The following is a 14,445-nucleotide window of genomic DNA, read 5'->3' as shown; positions in this document are numbered from 1 at the left end:
TGGCAAAATAACTAAGGATGTCGGAAGTGCCAAAAATGCAAATTTTGTTCATCACGAATTGCCAAGCTTGGCAATTCTTGGATAAGTGAAGTTTTGAAAAAAATTAGTAAATTTTACATTATTTTAGTCTAAAAGAAGCAAGAGAATGCTATATTTTAGTTTCTATATATTTTGAAATAAAATGGTGGCATTATTGATGATTTTTAGAAATTTGATATTTGAAATTGAATCATTTGATATTTTTGTCGAAGGATTTGTGTTTTTAGTGATGTTGTGTAATATGTTATAGTAAAACTAGAGATACTCAATGTAAACTCTTTTTAAAATAACGTACAATTGCCAAGGCAATTACGGTTTAGGCAATTCTTTTTCGGAGTGATTTGAGTGAATTACCAAACCTTAAGGGTGCGCGGGAGACGATAAGTCACCCTCAGAAAAGCACCTTTAAGGTTAATATATTGGATGCTTCGAAACTTTCTATTCCACACATTGCAACATGATTAAGGTTAATTTTGAGTAGTTTACATATCGTCCCCTTGGGCAACCATAAACTTTTTTGCATTTGTACGTTATTGAGAATTGCCCAATTACCATAAGCTTCAAGAAAGCTGAAGCAATGACACTGAAACATATTTACTACAAGTAAAATCAAATCAGGCTCATTTATTAAGAATTTTTAAGAATTGCCAAAATGACCCCAGAATTGCCAGGTCTGCATCCTTAAAATAACAATAGGAAAACCGAAAACAATAAGGTATTCATTCAGAAATGTATATTCTTAATGAATATCAATTTCCAGTTTTTTTTTTTCAAAAAAATGACAGCTCATGTTCTCCGAAGTATTCCTCAAACAATAGGATCAGTGAGAACAGTTCATGATATACCTAAAATAACTGAATGGGCATATGATCTAACCAAGCAATTTTCCCCAACAAATGTCGCTGGATATTGTCAAATGAATTTTACTCCTGTTCAATATGCAGCACTAGCATTTACAGTCCCCACACACTATGCCCCTGAACAGATATACATAATTTGTAAGAAATCGTTCAAAATTCTTAGCGAATTAGAACCGAAGTATCAGACTGGCCTGATGATGATTTTTGCCAAAGCAGCCTTTTTATGTAATCAAGAAGATGAAGCATTAGAAATACTTAAGACATTTACCGAAGTTGATCCTTTAATTTTCACTTCTCCTTATCTTTACTTGGCAGCAACGGCTAAAAAGCCTGTTGCTGTTATGCCTCCCCCAAACATGCATCGTAGGTCGTTTGCATTCTCACTTTACTACTCAGGAATCAACCATATGATGTTATTCAAATATGATGATGCATTTAAGCTTTTACTTCACTGCTTACACTTACCATGTCAATCTGATATGATTCCGAAGGTTATTAGTGCATTTTCTCTTGTTTGTTTCTTAAATCATTATACCAAAAAACAATTTATCGGAGTTCTACCTCCAAAGGCCGAAATTGATCCTGTTTCCATGTGTTTATGGGATGGAAGGAAAATTCCAGAAAAAAATCAAATGGATTATCCGAAATTTTATCTTTATTTCTGGGATGAAATCGTAAAAGAGAAAATCATGCGCAATATTATATTCTGCTCAAGAACTATATCAAGATTATCCATTTCAAAGCTCAAAGATCTCTGCGGATGCTTTGATGAAAATAAATTGTTCGAATATATGAACGATTTAACGTCAAAGCATCAAATTCAATACGTATATGGTGATGACAAGATTGTTGCCTTTACTCCAGCGCCAAATGATATAGATCTTCAGGAACAATTGAAAAGCGTCGAAAAATTGCTTGATGATGTTAAATCAATACAAGAAATGAATTAGTATCCTCGGTCCTTAACTATTTATTTGTTTGATTCATTGTTTTATGTAATTTTATTATTAAAAAATCTGTTTGTTTACCGCTTATGTTAAATACGCTTTATTTTTACTAGAAAAATACGGATGTTTTTCCATTCTTTACTTCTTTGTTCAAGAAATTGGATTTTTAATACATTTTGACATTAAAATGAAAACTGACTTGGATAAATTTCAAGTTAATATTTTAAGCAACATGCATTGGTTAGTGCGGTTGTAACTTTATGGGTTTCAACTCCTGATTTCTCTTACGCGTGTTGGAGAAATTCTTCAACTTTTTTTGAAATCAACCATCTTCGAATTTTAGTGTTGAATTGTCCTTATGAACTAGGAATTGATTGTTGGTTGCAGTTTCTCCAAATGGATGATTGTTGTCAAATTTTTTCAAGTGAAATCATCGGGGAGGTTTTTTGTGATATGGAAAAATGTTCGTTGCTCAATTATCTCACTATTGGATGGACTTTTATCGAGCGAAATTTTGGCTGTAAAGACAATTCTGATATTGGTAACATGGTGATAAGAACAAATAGTCAGTTTGCATGGTTTATGATGAGATAATTTCGATTTAAAAAAAAACATAAAAATTGATTTTAATGAGCGATTATATTTGAATATGCTCTCCTAATTTGAAGGAACTGGTTAAATCATGAATTGATCATGAATAATTTTTTTTCAAAATAACAATTATAATTTCATATTCATTATAAGTTGAAAATATATCATAAAGACTTTATGAATGATAAATTCCTAAAAAACAAGTTAGTTTGTTTCTGAAAATAATAATAATAAAAACCAATTTAGACCCAATAATTTTTGGCGGGATAATTGAGATATTTAACAAAAACTGAAAGGTGTCATTATTATCTATGACCAACAAGCAACTGACCTAGTCTGGATTACAATATTCGGTTCATCAAACCGCCAATTTGATGAATCAAGCCAAATTGTAACTGACCTAGTCTGGATTACAATATTCGGTTCATCAAACCGCCAATTTGATGAATCAAGCCAAATTGTAACAAACCAGTTGTTGATTGCATGGTATTATTCATCGAACTGCCAATTTGATGAATTACATTTCTTAGTCATCAAAATAGTGGTCATGTTGTAAACGAAAACGATAAAAACGGCTTGACAGTAAAGTGACACTTTACATGGCAAAAAATAGAGCCTTACTTTTGAGATACTTGAGATTGAAACTGAATCTTATGAGGCGGTGATCTTGAATCACTACCTCATAAGGTTCAGTTTCATATAAAATTTGTTGCAATTTGTTATTTCTTTTGCAATTATTTCTTATAAGATTTTACATCTTTTAGCGGGGAATGTTTGTTATCATGTATATATTATAAATATCTACACGATAACGAACATTCCTCGCTAAATGCTGAGAAACTTTGAGGAAATGTCGAACAATTTCCTCAAAGTTTCTCAGATTTATATAGATCACTAGAGTCCCTAGGCACTGATTCTGGTTCAGTACCTAGGAGGCTCTAGTTCTCTAACGAACTGATAAAATGTTTTTAAATTTTTGGATATTGCTACCTGTGAAGCACTGACTTCAAGTCAGTACCTCACAGGTAGCAATTACATTGAAAGATGGGAGAAACTTTGTCCGAATGTTAAACTATTCGGACAAAGTTTTCCCATTTGTAGTGGAGATGGAAGGCTTTGAGGTATATTATATTAATATATACCCCAAAGCCTTCCATCTCCACTTGAAAGTTCCAAAACTTTGGGTTAATAGTTTGCAATTAACCCAAAGTTTTGGAACTTTCTAGAAGGAATTGCAGGGTAAGAGGTACATATTCATACTATGTACCTCTTACCCTCCAATTCCTTCTTAAAATGGAGAAACTTTGTCCGAATGTTAAACTATTCGGACAAAGTTTCTCCATTTGTAGTAGTGGGAGGTGATGAGGTTTATATTAATATATACCCCAAACCTCCATCTCCACTTGAAAGTTCCAAAACTTTGGGTTAATAGTTTGCAATTAACCCAAAGTTTTGGAACTTTCTAGAAGGAATTGCAGGGTAAGAGGTACATATTCATACTATGTACCTCTTACCCTCCAATTCCTTCCTTAACATAAACAAATTGGAGTTAATTGTTTGCAATTAACTCCGGGTTTGTTGACCTCCAAATGAAAATGAAAGGGTAAGAGGTATATAGTGACCCTATATGCCTCTTACCCTTCATTCTCATTAATTATGGGAGAAACTTTGGCCGAATGTTAAATTATTCGACCAAAGTTTCTCCCATTTTTTGAAGGGATTGGAGGCTATGAGATACTGATGCAATGTCAGTACCTCATGGCCTCCAATTCCATCCTGAAACTGATCAAAGTGGACCTTACATGCATTTGAAATTTGCCATGTAAAGTCCACTTTTGAGAGAGAGGATTTGACTGCGTCAAATCCTCTTTTTCGTTTACGAGAGTCATGTTACTATTCGTTAGGTTAAATTACTTTTAATGCCCATTCAAGGAAGTACATGTCAGTTACAGGGTTTATAGTTTTACTCGAATTGAGTAAACCTCTTGGAAGCAATTACCACAAGAGCCAAGACTTCTCGTTTACAGACTTTGAAAGCCAGGAAGGAGCCAGGTAACAATAATGGGCTCTCTTATGATATTTTGGGATATTTATCAACAATTTGAGTTTCTACCTATTGTCTTCAATGAGGATTTTTTAGGCCAGAAGTACAATACCTGTACAGTCTAACTACTAGGGCAATGTAGTCAAACTGTGCACGTATTGAACTTCTAAGGCATTATTATATCTGCTATTGACATCATTCTTTTACATTACCGTCCTCTGGTCCTTAGAGGACCATAGATTCTGAAATTACTTGTGCAGAGCAAAGTTCTTCCGAGATCTCTCTATCCTTCGTAGATCTCGGAAAAACTTTGCCTTAAACTACTGCATTAATGTTTCCTAGTATTCAAAGAGCTATGAATTCTATAGTTGATCTTATAAGGTAGAGTTTTTCCTAACTTTCTCATTCGTTGAAAGGTTTTCAACAAAGCTATACCTTAAAAATCTGTGCTTGTTATATCTGATCATTTGTGTGTTAGGGGAGGTAAATTTATTCCACTAGAGCAAATTTTTTCCGAGGTTTCTCATCGAATGAGAAACCTCGGAACAACTCTTCAATAGTGTAATGATTTGTGGTATTTGTCCTGCAAACAGCGAGAGAACTTGTCTGTAATTCGTTTATGATGAAGTTATCTGGATGTCTCTCAGATGAGGAAGGAAGTCCAGAAAACTTCACCATAAGTTAATACTTGTGTATTTCTATGACTCTCTTCACGTCAGAGAATGTAAATTTACTCGAATAGGGCAAAGTTCTGCTCAAGTTTCTCATTTGATGAGAAACCTCGAGAAAACTTTGCCCTAAGGTAATGTATATGTGATTGTTGGCCCGCAGAGAAACAAGGAATCTGTTTGTATTTCGTTTATGGTGAAGTTCTCGGATGTTCTCTCAAATTATATGGAAAATCAAGATAACTTCACCATAATTTGTTGTAGTTGTGATTCTCTGGCTCTTTGCCGGCCAGAAAACTAGAAAATAGTTTATAGTGGGAGTATGCTCGATGAATACCTACTCACTAAAATATACGTTATTTTTATTTTTCCTATGGGAAATAGTTTTGATTTTATACTATCGTATGCTTTGTTATTGCATGAATTGTCTATTTTCTTAATAAAAACATTCATTTTTCGTGTGATTCTGAATCAAGCATTCCAAAAAAGCGTTTTCCGCCTTGAAACGTGAAAACACACATTGCATGAAGAATCAGAGAAGATTTTCTAACTCGAAGAATTCCAAAAAAAACCAATTATAGTTTTTTTATCGTGAAAAATTTACTTTTTAACTACGAAATTTTTAAAACGCGATTTTTTTGGAGATTTTTAGAAAATTCAAATATGATAGGCATGTGTTATTTTATGTGCTCTATGAGTTTATCAGCTTAATTTGGAGTTATTATCAAATTTCAATAAGTCTAAAAAATTGAAAGATAGAAAATCTTCTCTGATTCTTCATGCAATGTGTGTTTCACGTTTCAAAGGCGGAAAACGCTTTTTTGAATGCATTGATTCAGAATCACACGGAAAAATGAGTTTTTATTAAGAAAATAGACAATTCATGCAATAACAAAGCATACGATAGTATAAAATCAAAACTTTTCCCATAGGAAAATAAAAAAATAACGTATATTTTTAGTGAGTAGGTATTCATCGAGCATACTCCCACTATAAACTATTTTCTAGTTTTCTGGCCGGCAAAGAGCCAGAGAATCACAACTACAACAAATTATGGTGAAGTTATCTTGATTTTCCATATAATTTGAGAGAACATCCGAGAACTTCCCATAAACGAAATACAAACAGATTCCTTGTTTCTCTGCGGGCCAACAATCACATATACATTACCTTAGGGCAAAGTTCTTCCGAGGTTTCTCATCAAATGAGAAACTTGAGCAGAACTTTGCCCTATTCGAGTAAATTTACATTCTCTGACGTGAAGAGAGTCATAGAAATACACAAGTATTAACTTATGGTGAAGTTTTCTGGACTTCCTTCCTCATCTGAGAGACATCCAGATAACTTCATCATAAACGAATTACAGACAAGTTCTCTCGCTGTTTGCAGGACAAATACCACAAATTCATTACACTATTGAAGAGTTGTTCCGAGGTTTCTCATTCGATGAGAAACCTCGGAAAAAATTTGCTCTAGTGGAATAAATTTACCTCCCCTAACACACAAATGATCAGATATAACAAGCACAGATTTTTAAGGTATAGCTTTGTTGAAAACCTTTCAACGAATGAGAAATTTAAGGAGAAATTTGCCCGTTTGATGTATGGTGAGAAGCATATTTGAGAGTTTGGAGAGACAAAGTGCAATCACCTATCAATATTGCACTTTGCCTGTCAAAAGTTCTTCGCATCTCTTGAGGTGTGAGGAAGTTTCTCGACAGAGGAAACTTTCATATCGAATGTTGCCTCTGTCGAGATGTATGTGACAGGCAAAGTGCAATCACCTATCAATATTGCACTTTGCCTGTCAAAAGTTCTTCGCATCTCTTGAGGTGTGAGGAAGTTTTCTCGACAGAGGAAACTTTCATATCGAATGTTGCCTCTGTCGAGATGTATGTGACAGGCAAAGTGCAATCACCTATCAATATTGCACTTTGCCTGTCAAAAGTTCTTCGCATCTCTTGAGGTGTGAGGAAGTTTCTCGACAGAGGCAACATTCGATATGAAAGTTTCCTCTGTCGAGAAACTTCCTCACACCTCAAGAGATGCGAGGAAGACTTTTGACAGGCAAAGTGCAATATTGATAGGTGATTGCACTTTGCCTGTCACACACATCTCGACAGAGGCAACATTCGATATGAAAGTTTCCTCTGTCGAGAAACTTCCTCACACCTCAAGAGATGCGAAGAACTTTTGACAGGCAAAGTGCAATATTGATAGGTGATTGCACTTTGCCTGTCACACACATCTCGACAGAGGCAACATTCGATATGAAAGTTTCCTCTGTCGAGAAACTTCCTCACACCTCAAGAGATGCGAAGAACTTTTGACAGGCAAAGTGCAATATTGATAGGTGATTGCACTTTGCCTGTCACATACATCTCGACAGAGGCAACATTCGATATGAAAGTTTCCTCTGTCGAGAAACTTCCTCACACCTCAGAGATGCGAAGAACTTTTGACAGGCAAAGTGCAATATTGATAGGTGATTGCACTTTGCCTGTCACACACATCTCGACAGAGGCAACATTCGATATGAAAGTTTCCTCTGTCGAGAAACTTCCTCACACCTCAAGAGATGCGAAGAACTTTTGACAGCAAAGTGCAATATTGATAGGTGATTGCACTTGCCTGTCACACACATCTCGACAGAGGCAACATTCGATATGAAAGTTTCCTCTGTCGAGAAACTTCCTCACACCTCAAGAGATGCGAAGAACTTTTGACAGGCAAAGTGCAATATTGATAGGTGATTGCACTTTGCCTGTCACATACATCTCGACAGAGCAACATTCGATATGAAAGTTTCCTCTGTCGAGAAACTTCCTCAACCTCAAGAGATGCGAAGAACTTTTGACAGGCAAAGTGCAATATTGAAAGGGGATTGCACTTTGCCTGTCCAACATCTCGACAGAGGCAACATTCGATATGAAAGTTTCCTCTGTCGAGAAACTTCCTCACACCTCAAGAGATGCGAAGAACTTTTGACAGGCAAAGTGCAATATTGATAGGTATTGCACTTTGCCTGTCACATACATCTCGACAGAGGGCAACATTCGATATGAAAGTTTCCTCTGTCGAGAACTTCCTCACACCTCAAGAGATGCGAAGAACTTTTGACAGGCAAAGTGCAATATTGATAGTGATTGCACTTTGCCTGTCACATACATCTCGACAGAGGCAACATTCGATATGAAAGTTTCCTCTGTCGAGAAACTTCCTCACACCTCAAGAGATGCGAAGAACTTTTGACAGGCAAAGTGCAATATTGATAGGTGATTGCACTTTGCCTGTCACACACATCTCGACAGAGGCAACATTCGATATGAAAGTTTCCTCTGTCGAGAAACTTCCTCACACCTCAAGAGATGCGAAGAACTTTTGACAGGCAAAGTGCAATATTGATAGGTGATTGCACTTTGCCTGTCACATACATCTTCGACAGAGGCAACATTCGATATGAAAGTTTCCTCTGTCGAGAAACTTCCTCACACCTCAAGAGATGCGAAGAACTTTTGACAGGCAAAGTGCAATATTGATAGGTGATTGCACTTTGCCTGTCACATACATCTCGACAGAGGCAACTTCGATATGAAAGTTTCCTCTGTCGAGAAACTTCCTCACACCTCAAGAGATGCGAAGAACTTTTGACAGGCAAAGTGCAATATTGATAGGTGATTGCACTTTGCCTGTCACATACATCTCGACAGAGGCAACATTCGATATGAAAGTTTCCTCTGTCGAGAAACTTCCTCACACCTCAAGAGATCGAAGAACTTTTGACAGGCAAAGTGCAATATTGATAGGTGATTGCACTTTGCCTGTCACATACATCTCGACAGAGGCAACATTCGATATGAAAGTTTCCTCTGTCGAGAAACTTCCTCACACCTCAAGAGATGCGAAGAACTTTTGACAGGCAAAGTGCAATATTGATAGGTGATTGCACTTTGCCTGTCACACACATCTCGACAGAGGCAACATTCGATATGAAAGTTTCCTCTGTCGAGAAACTTCCTCACACCTCAAGAGATGCGAAGAACTTTTGACAGGCAAAGTGCAATATTGATAGGTGATTGCACTTGCCTGTCACATACATCTCGACAGAGGCAACATTCGATATGAAAGTTTCCTCTGTCGAGAAACTTCCTCACACCTCAAGAGATGCGAAGAACTTTTGACAGGCAAAGTGCAATATTGATAGGTGATTGCACTTTGCCTGTCACATACATCTCGACAGAGGCAACATTCGATATGAAAGTTTCTCTGTCGAGAAACTTCCTCACACCTCAAGAGATGCGAAGAACTTTTGACAGGCAAAGTGCAATATTGATAGGTGATTGCACTTTGCCTGTCACATACATCTCGACAGAGGCAACATTCGATATGAAGTTTCCTCTGTCGAGAAACTTCCTCACACCTCAAGAGATGCGAAGAACTTTTGACAGGCAAAGTGCAATATATGATAGGTGATTGCACTTTGCCTGTCACACACATCTCGACAGAGGCAACATTCGATATGAAAGTTTCCTCTGTCAGAAAACTTCCTCACACCTAAGAGATGCGAAGAACTTTTGACAGGCAAAGTGCAATATTGATAGGTGATTGCACTTTGCCTGTCACACACATCTCGACAGAGGCAACATTCGATATGAAAGTTTCCTCTGTCGAGAAACTTCCTCACACCTCAGAGATGCGAAGAACTTTTGACAGGCAAAGTGCAATATTGATAGGTGATTGCACTTTGCCTGTCACACACATCTCGACAGAGGCAACATTCGATATGAAAGTTTCCTCTGTCGAGAAACTTCCTCACACCTCAAGAGATGCGAAGAACTTTTGACAGGCAAAGTGCAATATTGATAGGTGATTGCACTTGCCTGTCACACACATCTCGACAGAGGCAACATTCGATATGAAAGTTTCCTCTGTCGAGAAACTTCCTCACACCTCAAGAGATGCGAAGAACTTTTGACAGGCAAAGTGCAATATTGATAGGTGATTGCACTTTGCCTGTCACACACATCTCGACAGAGGCAACATTCGATATGAAAGTTTCCTCTGTCGAGAAACTTCCTCACACCTCAAGAGATGCGAAGAACTTTTGACAGGCAAAGTGCAATATTGATAGGTGATTGCACTTTGCCTGTCACACACATCTCGACAGAGCAACATTCGATATGAAAGTTTCCTCTGTCGAGAAACTTCCTCACACCTCAAGAGATGCGAAGAACTTTTGACAGGCAAAGTGCAATATTGATAGGTGATTGCACTTTGCCTGTCACACACATCTCGACAGAGGCAACATTCGATATGAAAGTTTCCTCTGTCGAGAAACTTCCTCACACCTCAAGAGATGCGAAGAACTTTTGACAGGCAAAGTGCAATATTGATAGGTGATTGCACTTTGCCTGTCACAACATCTCGACAGAGGCAACATTCGATATGAAAGTTCCTCTGTCGAGAAACTTCCTCACACCTCAAGAGATGCGAAGAACTTTTGACAGGCAAAGTGCAATATTGATAGGTGATTGCACTTTGCCTGTCACACAACATCTCGACAGAGGCAACATTCGATATGAAAGTTTCCTCTGTCGAGAAACTTCCTCACACCTCAAGAGATGCGAAGAACTTTTGACAGGCAAAGTGCAATATTGATAGTGATTGCACTTTGCCTGTCACACACATCTCGACAGAGGCAACATTCGATATGAAAGTTTCCTCTGTCGAGAAACTTCCTCACACCTCAAGAGATGCGAAGAACTTTTGACAGGCAAAGTGCAATATTGATAGGTGATTGCACTTTGCCTTCACATACATCTCGACAGAGGCAACATTCGATATGAAAGTTTCCTCTGTCGAGAAACTTCCTCACACCTCAAGAGATGCGAAGAACTTTTGACAGGCAAAGTGCAATATTGATAGGTGATTGCACTTTGCCTGTCACATACATCTCGACAGAGGCAACATTCGATATGAAAGTTTCCTCTGTCGAGAAACTTCCTCACACCTCAAGAGATGCGAAGAACTTTTGACAGCAAAGTGCAATATTGATAGGTGATTGCACTTTGCCTGTCACACACATCTCGACAGAGGCAACATTCGATATGAAAGTTTCCTCTGTCGAGAAACTTCCTCACACCTCAAGAGATGCGAAGAACTTTTGACAGGCAAAGTGCAATATTGATAGGTGATTGCACTTTGCCTGTCACATACATCTCGACAGAGGCAACATTCGATATGAAAGTTTCCTCTGTCGAGAAACTTCCTCACACCTCAAGAGATGCGAAGAACTTTTGACAGGCAAAGTGCAATATTGATAGGTGATTGCACTTTGCCTGTCACATACATCTCGACAGAGGCAACATTCGATATGAAAGTTTCCTCTGTCGAGAAACTTCCTCACACCTCAAGAGATGCGAAGAACTTTTGACAGGCAAAGTGCAATATTGATAGGTGATTGCACTTTGCCGTCACATACATCTCGACAGAGGCAACATTCGATATGAAAGTTTCCTCTGTCGAGAAACTTCCTCACACCTCAGAGATGCGAAGAACTTTTGACAGGCAAAGTGCAATATTGATAGGTGATTGCACTTTGCCTGTCACACACATCTCGACAGAGGCAACATTCGATATGAAAGTTTCCTCTGTCGAGAAACTTCCTCACACCTCAAGAGATGCGAAGAACTTTTGACAGGCAAAGTGCAATATTGATAGGTGATTGCACTTTGCCTGTCACATACATCTCGACAGAGGCAACATTCGATATGAAAGTTTCCTCTGTCGAGAAACTTCCTCACACCTCAAGAGATGCGGAAGACTTTTGACAGGCAAAGTGCAATATTGATAGGTGATTGCACTTGCCTGTCACATACATCTCGACAGAGGCAACATTCGATATGAAAGTTTCCTCTGTCGAGAAACTTCCTCACACCTCAAGAGATCGAAGAACTTTGACAGGTAAAGTGCAATATTAAGTGATATGCACTTTGACCATGTCAACACAATCTCGACAGAGCGATATGAAAGTTTCCTCTGTCGAGAAACTTCCTCACACCTCAAGAGATGCGAAGAACTTTTGACAGGCAAAGTGCAATATTGATAGGTGATTGCACTTTGCCTGTCACATACATCTCGACAGAGGCAACATTCGATATGAAAGTTTCCTCTGTCGAGAAACTTCCTCACACCTCAAGAGATGCGAAGAACTTTTGACAGGCAAAGTGCAATATTGATAGGTGATTGCACTTTGCCTGTCACATACATCTCGACAGAGGCAACATTCGATATGAAAGTTTCCTCTGTCGAGAAACTTCCTCACACCTCAAGAGATGCGAAAGAACTTTTGACAGGCAAAGTGCAATATTGATAGGTGATTGCACTTTGCCTGTCACATACATCTCGACAGAGGCAACATTCGATATGAAAGTTTCCTCTGTCGAGAAACTTCCTCACACCTCAAGAGATGCGAAGAACTTTTGACAGGCAAAGTGCAATATTGATAGGTGATTGCACTTTGCCTGTCACATACATCTCGACAGAGGCAACATTCGATATGAAAGTTTCCTCTGTCGAGAAACTTCCTCACACCTCAAGAGATGCGAAGAACTTTTGACAGGCAAAGTGCAATATTGATAGGTGATTGCACTTTGCCTGTCACATACATCTCGACAGAGGCAACATTCGATATGAAAGTTTCCTCTGTCGAGAAACTTCCTCACACCTCAAGAGATGCGAAGAACTTTTGACAGGCAAAGTGCAATATTGATAGGTGATTGCACTTTGCCTGTCACACACATCTCGACAGAGGCAACATTCGATATGAAAGTTTCCTCTGTCGAGAAACTTCCTCACACCTCAAGAGATGCGAAGAACTTTTGACAGGCAAAGTGCAATATTGATAGGTGATTGCACTTTGCCTGTACACACATACATCTCGACAGAGGCAACATTCGATTGAAAGTTTCCTCTGTCGAGAAACTTCCTCACACCTCAAGAGATGCGAAGAACTTTTGACAGGCAAAGTGCAATATTGATAGGTGATTGCACTTTGCCTGTCACATACATCTCGACAGAGGACATTCGATATGAAAGTTTCCTCTGTCGAGAAACTTCCTCACACCTCAAGAGATGCGAAGAACTTTTGACAGGCAAAGTGCAATATTGATAGGTGATTGCACTTTGCCTGTCACATACATCTCGACAGAGGCAACATTCGATATGAAAGTTTCCTCTGTCGAGAAACTTCCTCACACCTCAAGAGATGCGAAGAACTTTGACAGGCAAAGTGCAATATGATAGGTGATTGCACTTTGCCTGTCACATACATCTCGACAGAGCAACATTCGATATGAAAGTTTCCTCTGTCGAGAAACTTCCTCACACCTCAAGAGATGCGAAGAACTTTTGACAGGCAAAGTGCAATATTGATAGGTGATTGCACTTTGCCTGTCACATACATCTCGACAGAGGCAACATTCGATATGAAAGTTTCCTCTGTCGAGAAACTTCCTCACACCTCAAGAGATGCGAAGAACTTTTGACAGGCAAAGTGCAATATTGATAGGTGATTGCACTTTGCCTGTCACATACATCTCGACAGAGCAACATTCGATATGAAAGTTTCCTCTGTCGAGAAACTTCCTCACACCCTCAAGAGATGCGAAGAACTTTTGACAGGCAAAGTGCAATATTGATAGGTGATTGCACTTTGCCTGTCACATACATCTCGACAGAGGCAACATTCGATATGAAAGTTTCCTCTGTCGAGAAACTTCCTCACACCTCAAGAGATGCGAAGAACTTTGACAGGCAAAGTGCAATATTGATAGGTGATTGCACTTTGCCTGTCACATACATCTCGACAGAGGCAACATTCGATATGAAAGTTTCCTCTGTCGAGAAACTTCCTCACACCTCAAGAGATGCGAAGAACTTTTGACAGGCAAAGTGCAATATTGATAGGTGATTGCACTTTGCCTGTCACATACATCTCGACAGAGGCAACATTCGATATGAAAGTTTCCTCTGTCGAGAAACTTCCTCACACCTCAAGAGATGCGAAGAACTTTTGACAGGCAAAGTGCAATATTGATAGGTGATTGCACTTTGCCTGTCACATACATCTCGACAGAGGCAACATTCGATATGAAAGTTTCCTCTGTCGAGAAACTTCCTCACACCTCAAGAGATGCGAAGAACTTTTGACAGGCAAAGTGCAATATTGATAGGTGATTGCACTTTGCCTGTCACATACATCTCGACAGAGGCAACATTCGATATGAAAGTTTCCTC

General features: G+C 38.5%; 5 protein-coding genes across 5 annotated transcripts, besides 3 other annotated features; 4 read left to right on the top strand and 1 right to left on the bottom strand.

Annotated features, from left to right (window-relative positions):
- The first annotated feature begins 404 nt into the window (after positions 1–404).
- Positions 405–546: a mobile genetic element.
- A 266-nt stretch (positions 547–812) lies between these two features.
- Positions 813–1,945, top strand: TVAGG3_0849520 (uncharacterized protein; the record flags this gene model as incomplete). Its single annotated transcript, XM_001298407.1, has 1 exon — positions 818–1,849. The coding sequence occupies one exon, from the start codon at positions 818–820 to the stop codon at positions 1,847–1,849; it is 1,032 nt and encodes a 343-aa protein (XP_001298408.1).
- Positions 1,946–2,283: 338 nt separating this feature from the next.
- Positions 2,284–2,714: a mobile genetic element.
- A 705-nt stretch (positions 2,715–3,419) lies between these two features.
- Positions 3,420–4,213: a mobile genetic element.
- Positions 4,214–6,935: 2,722 nt separating this feature from the next.
- TVAGG3_0849490 (uncharacterized protein) lies at positions 6,936–7,145 on the bottom strand (the record flags this gene model as incomplete). The annotated part of the gene is made up of 1 exon (XM_051249187.1): positions 6,936–7,145. The coding sequence occupies one exon, from the start codon at positions 7,143–7,145 to the stop codon at positions 6,936–6,938; it is 210 nt and encodes a 69-aa protein (XP_051084662.1).
- Positions 7,146–7,461: 316 nt separating this feature from the next.
- On the top strand, positions 7,462–7,743 carry TVAGG3_0849480 (uncharacterized protein; the record flags this gene model as incomplete). The annotated part of the gene is made up of 1 exon (XM_051249186.1): positions 7,462–7,743. One exon carries the CDS (start codon positions 7,462–7,464, stop codon positions 7,741–7,743), a length of 282 nt encoding a protein of 93 aa, XP_051084661.1.
- Positions 7,744–8,782: 1,039 nt separating this feature from the next.
- Positions 8,783–9,064, top strand: TVAGG3_0849470 (uncharacterized protein; the record flags this gene model as incomplete). Its single annotated transcript, XM_051249185.1, has 1 exon — positions 8,783–9,064. The coding sequence occupies one exon, from the start codon at positions 8,783–8,785 to the stop codon at positions 9,062–9,064; it is 282 nt and encodes a 93-aa protein (XP_051084660.1).
- Positions 9,065–13,810: 4,746 nt separating this feature from the next.
- Positions 13,811–14,092, top strand: TVAGG3_0849460 (uncharacterized protein; the record flags this gene model as incomplete). The annotated part of the gene is made up of 1 exon (XM_051249184.1): positions 13,811–14,092. One exon carries the CDS (start codon positions 13,811–13,813, stop codon positions 14,090–14,092), a length of 282 nt encoding a protein of 93 aa, XP_051084659.1.
- Between the last annotated feature and the right edge of the window lie 353 nt (positions 14,093–14,445).

Source organism: Trichomonas vaginalis, chromosome VI (assembly GCF_026262505.1).
Source record: "Trichomonas vaginalis G3 chromosome VI, whole genome shotgun sequence".
Lineage (NCBI taxonomy): Eukaryota > Parabasalia > Trichomonadida > Trichomonadidae > Trichomonas > Trichomonas vaginalis.
Note: the sequence above shows the minus strand (reverse complement) of the source record. Positions and strands in the feature narration are given on the sequence as shown.